This window comes from Sapajus apella, unplaced genomic scaffold (assembly GCF_009761245.1).
Source record: "Sapajus apella isolate SASKATOON/1434 unplaced genomic scaffold, GSC_monkey_1.0 scaffold13, whole genome shotgun sequence".
Taxonomy (NCBI): Eukaryota; Metazoa; Chordata; class Mammalia; order Primates; family Cebidae; genus Sapajus; species Sapajus apella.
The window spans coordinates 13,580,366-13,598,512 of record NW_022436953.1 but is presented as its reverse complement, the minus strand read 5'-3'; the positions used below and the strand labels follow the sequence as shown (position 1 = coordinate 13,598,512).

Genomic DNA, 18,147 nt, shown 5'->3' with positions numbered 1-18,147 from the left:
GTGGCAGTGAGCTGAGATCGTGCCCTGCACTCCGGCTTGGATGATAGAGACTCAGTATAAAAAAAGAAAACAAAACAAAACTGCCACTGACTGCTCTCATGGCCACTCCCTTTCCAAGTCCTCCATTTAAAAGTTCGAAAAGTCTGGAGCAGGGTTCCTCGACTTTAGCATCATTGACACTTTGGTCTGGGTAATTCCTCCTTGGGGCAGGGGCTCTGTTTCATGCTTTGCGGGATGTTTAGGAGCATCCCTGGCCTCTATCCACTAGATGCCAGTAGTACACCACCACCCCTCAGATGAGACAAACAAAAATGCCTCTAGACATTGCCAAATGTCTCCTGGGGCACAAAATCCCTCCCCTCCCACCAAGTTGGGAACACAGGATCTAGGGAGAGGAAAGACAAGAAGATCATACTTGCTGAATCTCTAGGAGCAAGCTGGGAACCGTGCAAACATACCCATAACTTTTTCCCACTCCAATTATTTTAACCTGCTGGTTGACATCCAAAATAACAGGAAGCTCCTGGTGAGGGGGGAGTTTCCCCCTCCCTGTGGTCATTCCATTGACTCCTGCAGAAAATACCATCTTGGGATAGAAATCTTACCCTCTTAAAAATGTTATCAGCTTCATGCTGCATTTTAACATACCTTTCACTCATTCTTTTTTTTCTTTTCTCTTTTTTTTTTGGAAAGTGAACAAAATCTCCAATGAGGTCACAAGCTGCAAAATTTTGCCAGTCTTTTTAAATATTACACTTGGCACCACATTTAAGAACCAAGTAGCTGTTCCATCAAATGCAAGAAAACCCAAAATGAGAGGTGTTCCCAAGCCACAGAAGAACTTTTTTTTGTAAAGGCTTTGAAAAACGGACTGTGCTTTTTTAGCTGTTGACTAGGTCGTTTTGGAGCTGGGCTTTCCCATTGGGTGTTGGTAACAACCACCCTCCACCTTCAACAGGGTCATATTGGGTAGGGGTGGGATTATTTAAAAGAAAATACCATTCATTTAGAACATCTGTTAGTTGAGGGTAGAAAGTATTAGGCTGGAAGCTAGCTTCCACCACTTGGATAGGTTCTTTAAGCTTTAGATCCCAAATTGCCAAGGGCTATCCCAGGAGCTTAAAAGAGGCAGTTTTAGGACAAATACAACTCTTTTTTTTTCTTTTTTTTTTTTTTTTTTTTTGAGATGGAGTGTCACTCTGTCACCCAAGCTAGAGTGCAATGGTGCAATCTCGGCTCACTGGAACCTCTGCCTCCCGGGTTCAAGTGATTCTTCTGCCTCAGCCTCCCAAGTAGCTGAGATTACAGGCACGTGCCACTACGCCCCTCTAATTTTTTGCATTTTTCATAGAAACGGGGTTTCACCACATTGGCCAGGCTGGTCTCGAACTCTTCACTTCGTGATTTGCCCACCTTGGCTTCCCAAAGTGCTGGGATTACAGGTGTAAGCCACTGCGCTCGGCCAGAACAAATACAACTCCACTTTTCTCAATAGAAGGTAAGCTTGTGTGACAAGCAATCAAGAAAAGTAGCACAAACTGAAAATACACATGAATTCAAGATGGTTTTAATTCCAGAAGTCATAGAGCCATGCCTGGTAAGGAAGAGATGGCTAGATGCAAGAGGCCTGGGGCGTACGCCTGGCCTTCCACAGTGAATTAACCTAGAGCCCTTCTTCTAGAGCCATGGCCAAAGGGAGATGAGAACATGGAAAGTAGAGTGAGACTCACCAAAAGGCCATCTGCATTGAAGAAAAGGAGAGACAATGATCATGGTCGGCAGTCTTAAGGGCTGATTCATGTACAGGAATTTCCAGCCTTTTCTAAAAGCAATTGAGGTGTCACTTCCTTCTCCCTGTTCTGGCTGCCTCCTGGAGTCCTTCCTGGGATGTCAGCTATAAAGGCCTCCCCAGCACAAAGCTTAGGGCTCTATCCACGGGAAAGTACTGCTACCCACAAACCATCCCTCGGCAACAGTCTCAGCTGGGAGGAACCCAGAGGCAGTGATGGCCTTTCTTTTGCCCAGATGAATCTAGTTTGCACTACAAATGTAGATGGGGAAACAGGAAAAGCGAGGCTTCCAAAGTCTACTGACATAACCTGGAATCCTACCCATTGTCTCTGTTCTGTACTCGCCCTAAAGTATATCTCTGTCTCTCAAGGGAGTCATTTGAAAATGGAAAAAGGCTCCCAGAATCCCCCAGGCCTATAACCATCACAGCCATGGATGAGGACAATCTGCCTTCTGAAGGAAGCAGGCAAAGCCCTTAATTCTTAAGGATCCTTTCTCAGCACAGTTTACTTAGTGACAATTTCCACGTGATGTACTGCAGATTCATTAACAATGGAGGGTGATGTGTTATATGTTTTCTTCACAGGGGAGAAATGGGGAGACAGGAAGGGGCCATGAGGTTAGGTTACAAGTCCAAAGTTGATGACACCTTGCGCTTAGGAGAACTTCCCTGAAACTGCAAAGTGTTTACCGAGTAGGGCACTCTTTTCTGCAATTATCTTTAAGGATGGGTGTTTTCAAAAAATCAACGTTAGGTACAGGGGAGGTGAACTCCAAGCTCTTAAATGAGAACCATAACAGTTATACATTTTTCCATCCCCCACCCCAAAATGATTACTGCAGCCTCCTCCCCTCCTCTCCCCCCAGAGCCCAGAAATGTGAAGAACAGCAGAAAACCTTTCCCTCTGCCCGGTGAGTCAGCCTTGCCTAAGTTTATGCGTAAGCTCTCCTCAAGTCAGCGGCAGCTCAGAGCTGTGGGTCTGTGTGCAGCCGAGATAAATTTGGGTCTAGAAGGGATGACGTAATGCTAAACCCGAGAGGTAGCTGCTGCCTCCCAGGGCTCCAGTCGCCAGGGCTGCAGGCTGACATCCTAACCACACAGAAAACGCACCAAGCGACTCAGGTGCTGCCTGAGCAGGGGAGAAAGGGAAAGGACACGGGGTGGGGGGAACGCCAGCGGGAGGCAGTGTTTATCTGAGAGGCCTGAATCTGGAAGTTTGTTGTTTTTTAACTCCAGTTTTACTGGTGAGATCAGACCACTGGCAAAGGCTCAAACAGCTGCACTTGACTTCCATCCTGACCCATCTCTTCCCTCTTAGAAAAGGGCTTCTTACATGTTATTAAATGGCCCTTATTACAGCAGCCTATTTCAGTGATTATAATGGATGTATTAATCTCTCAAATGTCCTTTTCCTTCTTTTTTGCACGAACTTGGATCCAAGAAGAAATCTGCATTGCAGGACTCGATTACTATGCACATCTAAGTGGCTTGCTTGCTCCGGAGCACCCCACTTGGGGTGACACCAGGGTGCTACTGATAAGGTATTTGGGAGAATTTTGCTACGGCCATGCCAAACGAATATGTCCCCAAATAACATTTCATGGTTTATGTCATAGAAGTTTGTATCATTAAACTTATTTCTCAATACAGTCTCCATTTTTCAGTTGAGAAAATTGAGGCTCAGAGAGGTATAACCTGCCCAAGACCAACAGCTGTCTATCAAACTGATGGAACAAGGGTTAGAACTCAGGCCTTTATAAACCTGTGGGGCCCAATCCTTTAAATATCAAGATCAAGTTACATTCCCAAAGGATCCGAATGCTGTTTCTTTCTGTTCTTAGTTCATTCTTCCCCAAGGAAAGGTTGCTGTCAGAGTCAACTCCTTCACTCCTGGTGATGACCACAATCCTTGGACCCAACTTCACCCTTCCACTGTAATTAAAAGACCACCACAGGAAAAAAACATCTTTGTTGTATTGAAGTAGTTTTCTTCATTAGAAATGCCTCCCAAATACTTTTCAACATTTGTTAGTGTAATCACATTTTATTCTTTAATTTGTGCCTGTAATCATTTATGCTGGTAGATTTTGTGACTTTCAGCAATATCTGGCAAATAACCTGGTCAGCCATGGTGTGTTATTCTTTTGAAGCACTGTTCAATTCCAAGAGTTAATATTTCTGTTTAGGATTTCTGCATCTATATTCGAAAGCAAAAGTAAACTATTTTTTATTGTGTTTACTAGATGTTGGTATTGCAATAGTCTCTTCTTTCAAAGTTAGATGTAACTTGTTTTTAAAGCCTTAAAAAAAAAAAAAAAAGCCTGCCTTCTCCTGCTGCTAAGAGGATGCCCCACATTCTTGCCAAAGCCCTGGGTAACCCTCCCTCCCCTGCCAGGAGCTGGCCTTGAGTGGCCCTGCCCCCACCCCTTGGCATCACCACCCTTTTCCAGGCAGCAGAGACTTGTGGAGGTCACGCTTAGGCCCAGTCAGGCCCTGAACACTAAACCACCCAACAGGCTCCTGCCGCCTTGTGTCTGAGCTCTCTCAGTCTCAGACGCAGCACTTATAATAAAACTACCATGCTGTTGCCTGTCCAAGGCATAGCTGATCTCACTAGCTCTTCCAGCAACAGTGTTCTGATTCTAGGAAGCTGGGATTCTCCCTAGTTCCTAGAACAATACGCATCCATTTGCCTACTAGCCACCATGTAACTAGGGCCGACATGCTGCTCCTCTGGTCAGTTCATTTAATCCTTAGCACTCCTCTGAGATTCCTATTTTACAAATAAGGCCCAGAACAGTTAGGTGATTTGCCCAAGGTAACACAGGTTATGAACAGATTTGAACCTGAATTTTCTGACTCTTGGACCCCACAGCATATATCATGTTATGTTCAATCATGTAAGGTCAAATAAAATTGGTTAACGCAATGGTCTCAACCACGGGCAATCCCATCACACTAGGAGGCTTTAGAAGCATTGTAGGAGTGTCTTTTTTATTGTCACAATGACTGGGAGGGTGGGTCCCAGTGGCATTTAGTGGGTGGGAACCTAGGATGTTAATGCCACATTCCAGACTAATCTGTACAAGAACTGAACTCCTGTGTTGAGAAACACTAGGCCAGAAAGTTAAAGACAGAAAACTCATCATTTATTCAATAAATATTCCTTAAGCATCTCTTATGTACCAGGCCCTAAGCTAATGCCAAAGATAAAATAATGAACAAAATTACTTATGGTCCTGCCCTCTATGTGCTTATATTCTAGCCCTCCAGACCGATGATAAACAAGTAGAATAAGTGTAAATTCTGATGAGCAGGATAAGGGATAAATGATAAAGGTGGGGTAACGTTTAGGTGGGTAGGCGGGGAGTTCTGGGATGATCACAAAAACTGTTTAGGACATTTTCTCAAACTTTAAGGAGCACACAAATCACCTGGGAATTGTGGCAAATGCAGATTCTGCTGCAGCAGGCCTGGAGTCTCATTTCTGACCAGCTCCCAGCGGGTACCAAGGCTGTCCATCCTCCAATCACACTCACTCTGAACCGCAATGGTGAAGGCTATGGCAAGAAGTTTGGATTTTAAATGAGGCAGGACATATTGAAGGGCTTTTAAAAAGTGAGTAACATTAACCCAGCTATATTTTGTTGTTTTTTTTTCTTTTTTAGACAGAGTCTCACTCTATCACCCAGACTGGAGTAAAGTGGCAGGATCTCGGCTCACTGCAACCTCCGCCTTTTGGGTTCAAGTGATTCTCCTGCCTCAGCTTTCCAAGTAGCTGGGATTAGAGGTGCCTGCCACCATGCCCAGCTAATTTTTGTATTTTTAGTAGAGACGGGGTTTCACCATGTTGGCCAGGCTGGTCTCAAACTCCTGACCACAGGTGATTCACACACCTTGGCCTCCCAAAGTGCTGGGATTACAGGCGTGAGCCACTGCGCCCAGCCAAACCCAGTTATATTTAAGATCCCTCTTGTTTCCTAGCTCTAGATCAGTGAGAGGAAGAGGTTGGCTTATGTCATCATCTGACCGGAACCAGCTAGCCCACACTGTCACGGTGACAACAAGGACCTAATGCTCATCTCTGCAGCTCACACTTGCCTCTCTCCTCTGGCTTCCCTGGCAGAAGCTCTTGGCTCCATGTACGGGTCAGCTCAGTTACCCTACAAGCTCAAGCGCCTCCAGGAAGCCTAATACGGCCTGATAGGGTGTGAATTCACACCCTGACATCTTAGTGTGCACAGGAGATCTACTAGTTGGGTGAGTTCCCCAGGGGGTGCTGGGCAAGATAGTACTGCACAGGCAAGCAGTGACACCCTAGACCATCTCCATCTAGAGAAAGGGGCCATTTGGCTCCACTGTTAACGCCCAAAGGGCCATGGAGGTTCTGACCGCCCTCTCTCTACCGTAGCATGAGTGGGGAGAAAAGGAAGTTGCTCCAGGGAGGCATCCCCAAGGGGACCCTCAGCCTGAACTTAAAACATTCCAGATTCCAACTCTTGCCTCTTGGAAATTTCTTACTCCCTGGGGCTTTTCCCAGAGCCCTAAGGTCTCTCTAGGAAGAAAGAAAAACCTGGAGTTTTAGTCTCTACTCTGCTATTTGTTAGCATGTGGCCTTGGGAAAGTTAGCCTTGCTAAAACTAAGGCTTTCTTCATCTATAACATGAGGGTTATTATAGCACCTGACTATTGGATGTTTGTGAGAATTTAATATAAAGCACTCAGCATTGTGCGGGCCCACAGTAAATGCTCAATAATAGGAGGCCATATCACTATTCCTTTGGAAAACAAAGAAGACACTGCACTTGTCAGCAGCTCTCTTGGGGACAGGTTATCACACTCCCAAAAGACAGACAAGAATTGTTGATTGATTGCTATTTGTCTATCATTTGAAGTAGAATATAGACCTGGAACTGGAGATCATATTTGCTTCACTTTTTGGCTCTGTGGCAGGTTTTGGAAATTATTTGTTGAACTCAGCTCAGTTTTACAGCTGGCAGAAAAAAAATGAAAGTTGTGTGCAAGGCACGCACAGTCTTGGGAGCCAAGAAATATGGCAGGACAGTCAGGCTGCGGTGGAGGTAAGAGGGAGATAACACAGGGGCACCATAAGGTAGTTCTGGGCCCCTGCAGAAATAAAAACAAAGTCCACGCCAGCTCTCACTTGCCCAGAGCAGCCCTGGGCATGCCCTTCACTTTAATACAATAGCCTACCTACTCCCAAATTATCTTTATTCAAACATTCTTACTAATGGCAATAAAGACACAGAAAAAGAAATTTCAAATAGTAGGTAATCCAAATCCCCTTTTATTGGCTTTTCGTTTGAATTTCCCAATCTCCCTCTCCCTCAAGACAGTGTGTTTATCTTTCGAATTTTGCTGTGTTTAAATTTCCTTACAGACACTGGAGTTGGATAGAGGTCTGTGGCCAATGTTGTACAGGCAAGTAGACTTGGGAGGAACACTGGTGTGGACAATACTCCAAGTGCAGAAGGCCCCTATCTGTAAAGAACTCAGAGTGGAATGTATTTATTTACAAGGTTGCTTACAATTTCCTAAGCTCAGGCAGTAAAAGAAAAAAAAAAAGATCTGTAGAAATTACAAGGACAAACACAAAACACAAAGGATTTTAGGCTGGGCAGGCTGGTTCATGCCAGCAATCCCAGCACTTTTGGAGGCCAATGTGGGAGGATCCCTTGAGTGCAGGAGTTCGAGACCAGCCTAAGTAACATAGCAAAACCTTGTATCTACAGAAAATACAAAAAATCAGTGGGGCAAGGTGGCACACACCTGTAGTCCCAGCTATTCAAGAGGCTCAGGCAGGAGGATCGCCTGACATCAGGAAGTAGAAGTTGCAGTGAGCTAAGATTGTGCCACTGTACTGCAGCCTGGGTGACGGCAAAAAAAAAAAAAAAAAAAGGATTTTAAACATAGATGCGGGAGGCAGGGAGGGAACGAACTACTTCTTTTGGAAGCTCAGGCTAAATTTTTATTCTGTCTATAATGATAGCTAGAACCAAAGACAAAAAGCTCAAGTCAAATGCCATCCTGCACTGTTGGGGTTCACTTTAAGACAAGTGAATTTCTAAAACCTGGCAGTGGAATAATACACTCCATGAGGACAGGAACTCTCCCTCTAAAACCTGGCTCTGGAACAATACACTCCATGAGGGCAGGGACTCTACCTCCAAGACCTAGCACAGTGCCTCCCATAAAGCAAGTATATGCTCTCTAAGTACTAGTTTAGTTAATAAATGAATGAACAAACACAAATTTAGGGAGAATGACAGGCTCACAACATAATTCCACATCTTACTAAAGTAGTTGCCACAAGGGCCTTTTCAAGAGAGTTTCTCCAAATTTTTTTGAAAAAGGATTCTGTTTACATATACTTCCTGGAGTATATTGCTCAAGCCAAGGGTCACCTGAACTTTCAAAACGTTTCATAAGCAAGGGGCCCAGCACTCATTCTGCCAAGATGAGGAAGCAAAGAATGAGCCTCCTGCTCAAGATGATGGTGGCAAATGCCCACTATTTTTCACCACACAGATCAAGTCAGCTGTTGACAGTTTTTACACCTCTAGCCAGGCCGCTTGGGTACAATGACATCAGAGACAATTGCTTCCTTTAAGTTAGAAGAGCCAGGTGTCTGTCCCTGGGGAATTGAAACCTCTCCCATTCCCTTCCTAACTCCCTCCCTCTCTTTCTTTCTCTCTCCCCATTGTGACCCCAGAACGCCACTCTCAACCTCCAGAAGGAGCCCCCAAGACTACTTCCTCCTCCTCAGTCAAGGCTTAGGATAGCCATCTTGTCATTGCCACCACCTTCTAGCTCCTCCTCCTCAAATGTAAAAGACAATATTTTTCTAAGTATGACAAATTGAAATTAGCTTCATTTTGAAAGACTATTGAGAATGCTGCAATGACCTTTGCAATAACCGGACACACCCTGGGATCAGTAAACCAGGTTTGAAAACTGCTGACTTTATGAGCACTGGACCTGTGAAACAAATGCCAAGGGTGGGGCTCTGCCTGGAACCCATTCTCATGTCAGGTGGGAGGGAACACAGCCCAGAAGGACCTGGTTCTGCCTCTGCTGTGTCATCTTGGGCAAGCCAGTGTCCGTCTCTGGGTCTCAGGCTCCGTAACTGTACAGTGAGGATGATGGCTGCTCTGTGACCTCTGGGGCTCCTTCTGCTCCTGATGCTCTATGCTACCACCTGCCTCCTTTAAAAACAAAACCTGAAGTGAAGGGAAAAGAAAAATGGGAAGGGAAAAGAATGGTTCAGAGGGCCAGATTACCATAAAGCTCCCCTACTTCTGCCTGCGGAAAGCTGCTTTCCTCATTCTGCAGGAAGACTCCCATATCTTGCTGGGTTGTTACTTTTTTATTTCTTTTTCTTTCTCTTCCCCCCACCAACCTTTTTTTTTAAACTCAAAAGCCACAAAACCACAATTCATCTCCCCAAAACAGGTCACTTGGAAGCCAGAACTGTCAGGGGTTAGGTGTGTCAGGCCTGACATACTGGTGGTATCTAAGTGAAGACCAGACCAGGGCAAGCATGTGCTTCTCCTCCAGAAACCCAGTTTAAATCAATATTTATCCAACTGTATTTATAGAAAGTGGTGGTGGTAGGCAGGAGGGGGTGGGGTAGTGAGGCAGGGGGATCTAAAACAGAACAAGCCACAATGACTGATGCAAATCTTTGTGGCCAATTCGCTTCTGCAGGGCTGGGCTTTTTTTTTTTTTTTTTTCAAAAGGCAAAAGACCCGGCTTTTGATGAACCTGCTGTTGGCCCCAGTACCATAGCAACAGCCCCAAGTCCTCTAATATGCCCAGAGGACAGACTTGGGAAAGCAGCAGGCGGGGCGTGGTGTTTCCTAGGAGCCCTAAACTTGAGTTAAGGCCAGGAGAGTTGAACAACTCTGAAAGACAAAAAAAAAAAAAAAGATCTCTGGTTAGCTATTCTGCCTCCAGCCTCACTTCTACATCTCTTCTAAGCAAGGTGTGTGCAGGAAGACCTTGGACAATAAACAAGGTGTTTCAAATACCAGCTCTAATTCAGGTTCCTGGGTAACCTTGAGAAAGTCATTTCACTTCTCTAGACTTTATTTGTTGGCTGTAAAATGAGTCCATGTGTATATGATTAAGAGCATAGGCTCGGGTTGGGCGCAGTGGCTCACGCCTGTAATCCCAGCACTTTGTGAGGCTGAGACAGGCGGATCACCTGAGGTCAGGAGTTCAAGACCAGCCTGGCCAACACAGTGAAACCTCATCTCTACTAAAATATAAAAATAAAAACTATAAAAATTAGCTGGGTGTGGTGGCACACACCTGTCGTTCCAGCTACTTGGGAGGCTGAGGCAGGAGGATCGCTTGAACCCAGGAGGCAGAGGTTTCAGTGAGCTGAGATTATGCTACTGCACTCCAGCCTGGGTGACAGAGTGACACTCCATTGCAAAAGCAAACAAATGAAAAACAAAGCAACAAGGCCGGGCACGGTGGCTCAAGCCTGTAATCCCAGCACTTTGGGAGGCCGAGGCGGGTGGATCACGAGGTCAAGAGATCGAGACCATCCTGGTCAACATGGTGAAACCCCGTCTCTACTAAAAATACAAAAAAATTAGCTGGGCATGGTGGTGCGTGCCTGTAATCCCAGCTACTCAGGAGGCTGAGGCAGGAGAATTGCCTGAACCCAGGAGGCGGAGGTTGCAGTGAGCCGAGATCGCACCATTGCACTCCAGCCTGGGTAACATGAGTGAAACTCCGTCTCAAAAAAAAAAAGAAAGAAAAACAAAGCAACAACAAAAAAATCATAAAGGTAGGAAAAAAAACTAAATTGTGGCATCACTGTGATTATTACAACTAGAATTATACAATGGCTTATTTTGGTGGCAAATACTTTTTGGAACAATAAAGCCTTGTGGTAATTTAAAAAAAGAGCACAGGCTCTGGAATCAGAGACCTAAGTTCAAATCTCAGCTCTGCCACTTACTAGCTATATGTCCTTTGGGCAAGTTACCTGGTATCCCTGCTCCTCAGTTACCTCCTCCACTAAAGGGGGTAATAAAATTGCATCCATCATAAGGTTGTTGTGAAGATTGGGGGAGATAATGAATGTATAGTCCCATACTTGGAATACAGTCAGTGTTCAATAAATGGGACCCATTACTGATATTACGCCATACAATTAGTTGCTGCTGCTGCCTGCTGGCACCCTCCTCATTCTTCAGTTTCATCTCTAGACTTTTGCTCAGGCATCCCCAGATGATGATCCCCATTTCTGGATGTGTCAGTGGGAGAGTGTTTTGAACAGAGACAAGAGATGGATGAGCAGCTACTTTTTTGCCTTGGTAGCTAATGGAGCCTCCTTTTTGCTCCCAAACCAGGAATGGCTCAATTCAGCTTCTCTAACTTCCAAGGCCTTGTTCCCTCTCCCTGGAGCTCTGGGATTCTGAAAGCCATAACCATATCCTCAAAAAAAAGTCTTCTCTTGGCCAGGCATGGTGGCTCACGCCTGTAATCCCAGCACTTTGGGAGGCCAAGGCCGGCAGATCACGAGGTCAGGAGATCGAGACCATCCTGGCCAATATGGTGAAACCCTGTCTCTATTAAAAATACAAAAATTAGCTGGGCGTGGTGGCATGCGCTTGTAGTCCCAGCTACTCGGGAGGCAGAGGCAGGAGAATTGCTTGAGCCCAGGAGGCAGAGGTTAGAGTGAGCCGAGATTGTGCCACTGCCCACCAGCCCAAAAACAGAGTAATACTAAAAAAAAAAAAAAAAAAAAAAAAAAAAAAGCCTTCTTCTGGCATTTACCAGTCGCACAGATCATATTTAAAACTGGAAAAAAAAGAGTTGAATCCAGGGAACATAATTTAGGATGCAGGGGAAATAGGGCCTGATTTAAGAATGCTCTTCACATAACTCCACTAAACACAAATACCCTACTCCACCCCACCATATTTCAATCTACAGAGTTTTCAGAAGGAAGCATCTGCCCATAGTAGATGTTCAATATACATTTGAAGAATGAATGTATTCATAAGATGGTTGTCATACAAAAATGTGACCAGCTTGAACATTAGTTGCCATCAAAGCCCTCAATTTCAGCACAAGTCACTCTAGTCTCCCATTTTCTTATTTGTTCTCAGGGTCACAGCTGTTCACAGAATGCAGTCTCAGCTCTTCAGGTCTGAACTATCATCTCCTTGCAGGGATTGGTCTTACCACCCAAGGGAGATGGAGATCAGTATTTCTGACTCTTCCTCAAATCTTCAGAAAGGCTGTCATGTGTCTTCTGGCCTCCAAACCTGATCCTTGTACCATAGCTAGTACATGGCAAATCTAACCAATCAAGAAATTTACATTAAGAATCTACTACTGGCCGGGCGCGGTGGCTCACGCCTATAATCCCAGCACTTTGGGAGGCCAAGATGGGTGGATTACGAGGTCAAGAGATCGAGACCATCCTGGTCAACATGGTGAAACCCCATCTCTACTAAAAATACAAAAATTAGCTGGGCATGGTGGCGCACGCCTGTAGTCCCAGCTACTCACTCGGGAGGCTGAGGCAGAATTGCTTGAAACCAGGAGACAGAGGTTGCGGTGAGCCGAGATCGCGCCATTGCACTCCAGCCTGGGTAACAAGAGCAAAACTCCGTCTCAAAAAGAAAAAAAAAAAAAAGAATCTACTACTATATGCTCAGTGGTGTGCCATATGCAATGGATAGCATATATTGAATACTGTAAGTGACCTTTTCTCTTAAGTTACTAATAATCTCCTTGTAAAGATAAAGCTAACACACATGAAGCAAGTAGAAAAGTGCATGGTACTGATTATCAAAGCTCGGAGAAGTTGCTATTTGTTGTGCACCTATTATATTTCAGGTATGTTACATATTTAAGTGCAGTGCCTCATTTAGTTGTTTGACAATGATATAAGGGTCATACTGTTATCCCCATTTTGCAAAAAGGAAATGGAACATCAGAGAGTCTAAGTTGGTTGTATCCAAAGGCACATAGCTAGTAAACAGTAGAGGAGCAAGTTGGGCCCTGCTCCACGTGACTGCAAAGCTTTCATCTTCTCAACTGCAATGACTTAAGAAATAGAGCCAAATATGCTGAAATAGCCAGGGGAAGCTTCCTGGAGGAGGTGGCAACTGACCTAAGTCTTGAAGAGAAGGTAGGATACATATCTCTTTAGGGGAGTACGAGAATGAAGGCATTTTAGACAGGAAGAGTAACAGTCAAGCACAGAGGTTTGACTGTGAAGCCTGCTTGCTGGTGGACCTTCTGGGCAGACACAGAGGTTTCACGGCAAGGCAGAGGAGATTAAGTCAGGAAGGCAGGGTGGGGTCAAATAACACCACACAACAGCAGCTTCCTCTACCAGGATGAAGAGGCTGCTTCTTGGGCTGTCCATGCCCCTAGGAAAGCACCCCATCCTGAAACCCAGATGATCCACTCCAAGGAGCCTTATGGCTTTCTACTCTCATCTGATTGTCCTTCCCTATCTTAAGTGTTGCCTCCAAAACAACCTCCCCCAGACACTGGGAAGCCCATTTCTTTCCTCCAGACCTTACCTGCTCTCACAGCTTCTTTCACTTACCTGCCAACCAGCTCTTATGCACATAACATCCCTTTATGAATCTCTTCTCTTTTAGTTTTAACCTTATCCAAAATCTTTTTCTACTTATTAGTCCTTAATTCCTACCCTTCCACTGGACTCAAAATACATATAGGAGATGATGTCAGAGGTTATTTACATGTAACTTCTGAATTTGTGGCAATAGTGTCACAGCCTTCATGATTTAATATTTCTAGGGGCCTTCATTTTTGATCCGTAGAGATTCACATCAGTTGGAATTTTGGGAGAATGTACCTGCCTTTCCTAGGGAATTCCCTGCCTAGCACATAGCAGTCAACACTGGGTGACTTAATGTGAACCCCTCCCGAAGAAAACTCAACCTCTCTACTGGAAATAATTCAGCAATGTGGCCACAACTTGGTGAACACTACCAGTACGGAAACCTCAACAAGGCAACGAAAAGCAGTTCTGGCTACAACGGAAAATAAAGCAAGCTCCTGCCAAGTAAGTACTTTGCAAGCAGCAGTAAAAATGGAACATGTTAGCTCAGAGTTCACCATATATCTCAGAAAGGTCTCGCAGAACCTGAAATGGAGAATCGGGGCTCGACTCTCATCTCCAGGGAGAAGAGCGTCCCTTCAAGAAGAGACTGGACCAGCTGGCCGCACTACAGCTCCCAGAGATTTCCTGGCTTGCATCCTGGCTCCACCCCCCAGCCTCCAGCCTCAGTAACGCGTGACGTCAGAAGAGGCTGGAGCTGCCGATTGGCTGAACGGCGCAGCTAGGTCAAGTCCAGTCGGAGGAAAGAAGTTTGTCTCCATGTGGAAACCATGTGTCTCTAGCTGGGAGGGGGAGGAGGAGAAGGCGGAGAAACCGAGATCAAGTGATTATAGGGGAACTCGCTGAAATGAAGGCGGAGAGATTGTGCACCTGAGCCGGCCAGCAATGCCCTTTGCAGTAGTGACCTAAAAAAAAAAAAAAAAAAAAAAAAAAAAAAAAAAGACGTACACAACAAACTACACCACCCCACCCCCAACAGTAATAACTAAAAAGCTAGGGTCCTTGCTTCCTTCCAGAAACCAGGGACCTGGTAGATACTGGAATCCTATCGGAACGCCCAGATCCCTCTCCCTCCCCCAACGACTGAATGATGTAAGCGTTTCGGAAAGCAGAGCTCTGGAGCAAAACAAGCCCCGCGCGCGCGGAGCGACCCGCAGTGCCCGAGCCGGGCGCACGCACGACCCGCCCCCCGACTCGCGTTATTGCTGTGCACACGCGGATTGCCGTGACGCGCGGGCATTGTGTGCAGCGAGCAGAAAACAACGGCGAGCTCCGCCGGCGCGAAGAAGCGCCCCCCATAAAACAAGACAGATGTAGGGCCTGCCGTTTTCCGTACCCAGAGACCTAGACCGGGCAGGAGAAGGAGAGGAGAGGGGGTGGGATAAGGTGGCCCCCGTGGGCCCCCACTGTTTGCAGGGGGTATAACAGAGGACCTGGCGGATGGTCGCACGGAGTTTACCGTTGGTCACCCCAGCCTGTCCGAGCTGTTGGGGACGGGGCGAGGGCCTGGAGCAGGGTCTCTGCAGCCAAACTGGGCACGGCGCAGCGCCCCAAGCTCTCGGGGAAATCTGGGGGCCGTTGGCATCACGTCATTTAGAGCCAAACAGCAGCGGCGAAAAGAGGCGAGAGAGCTAAAAATACTCCCGCCGGGAGCCGGCCGGAGGAGGGGGGCTGCGGGGCCGAGGGACTTATTACGCACACGAAGTTGACTTGGACTGGGGCGCTAAGGTTCCGAGCCCCTCTTGGGGGCTGGCAGATTTGCAGGGCGGACGCCTTGGGAGACGAGCTAGGAGGAAGCCCCTCGGCTTCACCAGCCTCTGGAGCCCGGTTATGCCGCCACGGGCCCGCCCCGCGCGGGACAGCCCGAGCCCGGCGCGCCCGGCTCTCTGCTTACGTGACTGGTGGCCACGCCGGAGCCCCGGCACCGGGTAAACAACGAGGTGGCGGCGGCCAGGGCGGCGGGGTGGGGGGTGGGGCGGGGGGAGGTCTCCGATTGTCTGCGGGTGCGAAGTGGGGGCGGGACGCTGAGGAAGCTCCGACCGCCTCCTCAACACACCTCGCTGGGGGGTGCGGGGGGTAAGCCAGGGTCGCCACACACTGCCAAGGTGCCCTCTTGGGGTGTACCCCTAGTCCGAGCCAACGCTACGGGACAGACTCCAGAGAACTGGGAGCCGGGGAGGGGGATAGCTAAAGAAATCGCGCCCCTCCCCCCTGCAACAAAAGCAAACACACCAAACAAAACCACGTCTTCACCCAGCTCCCCACCAGCTCTGGCTTTTCAGAAACTACCCTCCAGACAAATGCACACATAGCTCCCGCGTCCCCATCCCCACCACTACCATGAATAATTGCGAGGCGATTCGGCTACACAGCCTGCGATGCGCCTCTCGCAACCCAAGCACTCCGGGAAAACAGGCGAGAACAGAAAGAAAAGAACGCACCACCGACCTCGCAACACAAATCCTTGTTTTGGCGTTACAGCGTCGGCACAATTGCGCTGCCAACACACGGTTACTTTGACCCTGAAGACCTGGGGTGTCGGTCAGCGATGGTGTTTTTGTGTCTGAGGGTTGTTGTGTTGGGTGGGGGGAGAAGGTTGCAAGATCTGACACGTTGCAATCGGACCTTTCTTTCTCTCTCTCTCTCTCTCTCTCTCACACACACACACACACACACACACACACACACACACACACTCGCGCCTCACTGATCTTCCTACTTGTTCGGACACATTAAACATCCCGGTTTCCTCCTGTCTGTCGATCTGTCTGCCTAGTCCCCCTCCTCCTTTTCATAGCTATTATTCTGAGGACCGTGCTGGATACGCAGCACACGCGTGCCCCCGTTAGGGCGCTGAGTCGACTGCCTGGGAAAGCTGGGGGACCTGGCTGGTAGTGGCAAAAATGAAACAAATAAATACAAAAAAAAGGCCAAGCCAGGGTGCGGTTCCCAGCACACCCCCACCCACGCACTGCTCTCCACGTGAATCTGGGGGTGGGCGGGTGGGAGGGGGAGGTAGAAATCGACCAGGAAGGCGTTTGCCTGGCTTGCCCTGCGCGCTCACTCAGGAGCCGTTTCCCGGAAAATAAAGAAAAAGCACACAACAGCCCACACCTTCTTCCCTAACTATTGTTTCTGCAAGATCCCAAAGTTTCCTTCTAGCCGCGTCCCCACGGCCAAGTTTCCCGGGCTCAGGACTGCGTGTCCGGGGCGAGCTGCTGCCGTTGCCTGGCCCTGCCGGCCTCTTTTTTTTGGGGGGGGGCGGTGGCACCCCAGGACAACGGAGGTGCAGGGGGACTGTGTCCGTGGACATGATGGCCTGAGCCCAGTCCTGCTGCGAGAGGAAAGGAAAAAGGCGAAGTAGGAGAGAGAGACAGAGCCGAGCCCACGCCGTGGAGAGCTGTTTGGTTGTTATTGTTGTAGTGTGTGTCTGTGTGTTTTCTTTCTGGAACCTCTGAGCTCTGCCTATGGTTTCCAACTTTCGGCTTCTAATCCCCACCCCATCCAGGAACGAGCGACAGAAAAACAACACTTGTCTGCCTGAGAAGGCTCCGGAAAAAAAAAAAAAGAAAGAAAGAAAGAAAAGAAAAAGGAAGAAAGGCGACCTCAAAGAGATGAGCTCTCGGCTCAGTTGTCAGCAAACAACAACACTCCCCCGCTCCTCCGCGGGGCCATCCTCCCAGCCCCAGCCCGCCCGAGACGGACAGACCGACGCACCGACAGGCCCCTCTCTTCCCCTCGCCCGTCTTTGTTACATCTTTAGCAGCTTTGTGCGTGCGTGTCCTTTCTCCAGTGTCATCGGCTTTACTGCCAAGGGCTGGATGTGTGTATGTTGGGGGCTGGCGGGGGGGGGCCGGCGCGGGCCGAGCTCGCGTCAGGGATCGCCCAAGTGGGCGAGAAAGAAAGAGCCGGGCGCCGAGGAAGAGCAGGGGCCCCCAAACTTACTTTTGTTTTCTTTCTCGATCTGCTCCAGGTAGCTGGCGGCCTCGAGCAGAATCTGCACGTTCTGCAGAAAAGTGTTGATGTGCTTCTCCATCGAGTTCTCGCTGGTGTTGAAAATGTCCGAGAAGGGGCACCTGGGCTTGGCCCCCGCGGGCTCCTCCGGCAGAGCCGGGGTCTGGGGCGCGGCCGCGGCTGGGGGCACAGCCGGGGGCCCCGCGGGGGCCAGCCCCGCGCCCTCGCAGCGCGCCTCCTTGCGCGGCCGCCCGCGTTTGCCCATGGAGGAACAGGGGTCCGCTGAGCTCCTCCTCTAACGGGGCTGCTCGGCCCGGCCGAGCTCCGGGCCCCCAGGGAGACCCGGCCGGCTGGAGCGGAGAAGGCGCCGGGGCGAGGAGCCGGCCTGACTTCCCGAGCCTCGCTGCCTGCAGTTGTGTGTGTGAGTGTATGGGAGTGTGTGTCGGTCTCGCTGTGGGTCTGTGTGTATGGGAGATTGAATGAACCTACAGGACAGACGGAGGCGCTCTGGCGCCTGGGTCCTAGTGCGAGCCTGTCGCCATCGGACCGGTCAAAATAAAAGGTGGAGACTAGCGAGGCAGGGACCGCCCCTGCCCGTCCCCGCAGCCTTCCCTGCCTTTCCCCACGTTTTTCCACAGAGTAGAACATTGCGTTTTAACCGGAATGGAAAAAAAATACGTGATGTCTCTGGATGCACCTCCATAAAAACAAACTACTTTTTTCACAGGAAAAAGCTCAAAAAGTGTCCAGCACA

General features: G+C 48.3%; 1 protein-coding gene across 4 annotated transcripts in view; it reads right to left on the bottom strand.

Moving 5' to 3' along the window:
* Positions 1-17,937, bottom strand: part of MXI1 (MAX interactor 1, dimerization protein) — a 75,835-nt gene extending 57,898 nt beyond the window's left edge. For 2 of the 4 annotated variants that reach the window (XM_032281581.1, XM_032281582.1), the window contains exon 1: positions 17,385-17,937. In XM_032281581.1, coding sequence (XP_032137472.1) covers positions 17,385-17,658 — 274 coding nt within the window. In that variant the 5' untranslated portion in view covers positions 17,659-17,937. Of the gene's footprint in view, positions 1-15,887; positions 16,028-17,156; positions 17,176-17,384 lie in introns of those variants that run through there. The other 2 variants (XM_032281584.1, XM_032281585.1) reach the window with 2 other exon arrangements.
* Between the last annotated feature and the right edge of the window lie 210 nt (positions 17,938-18,147).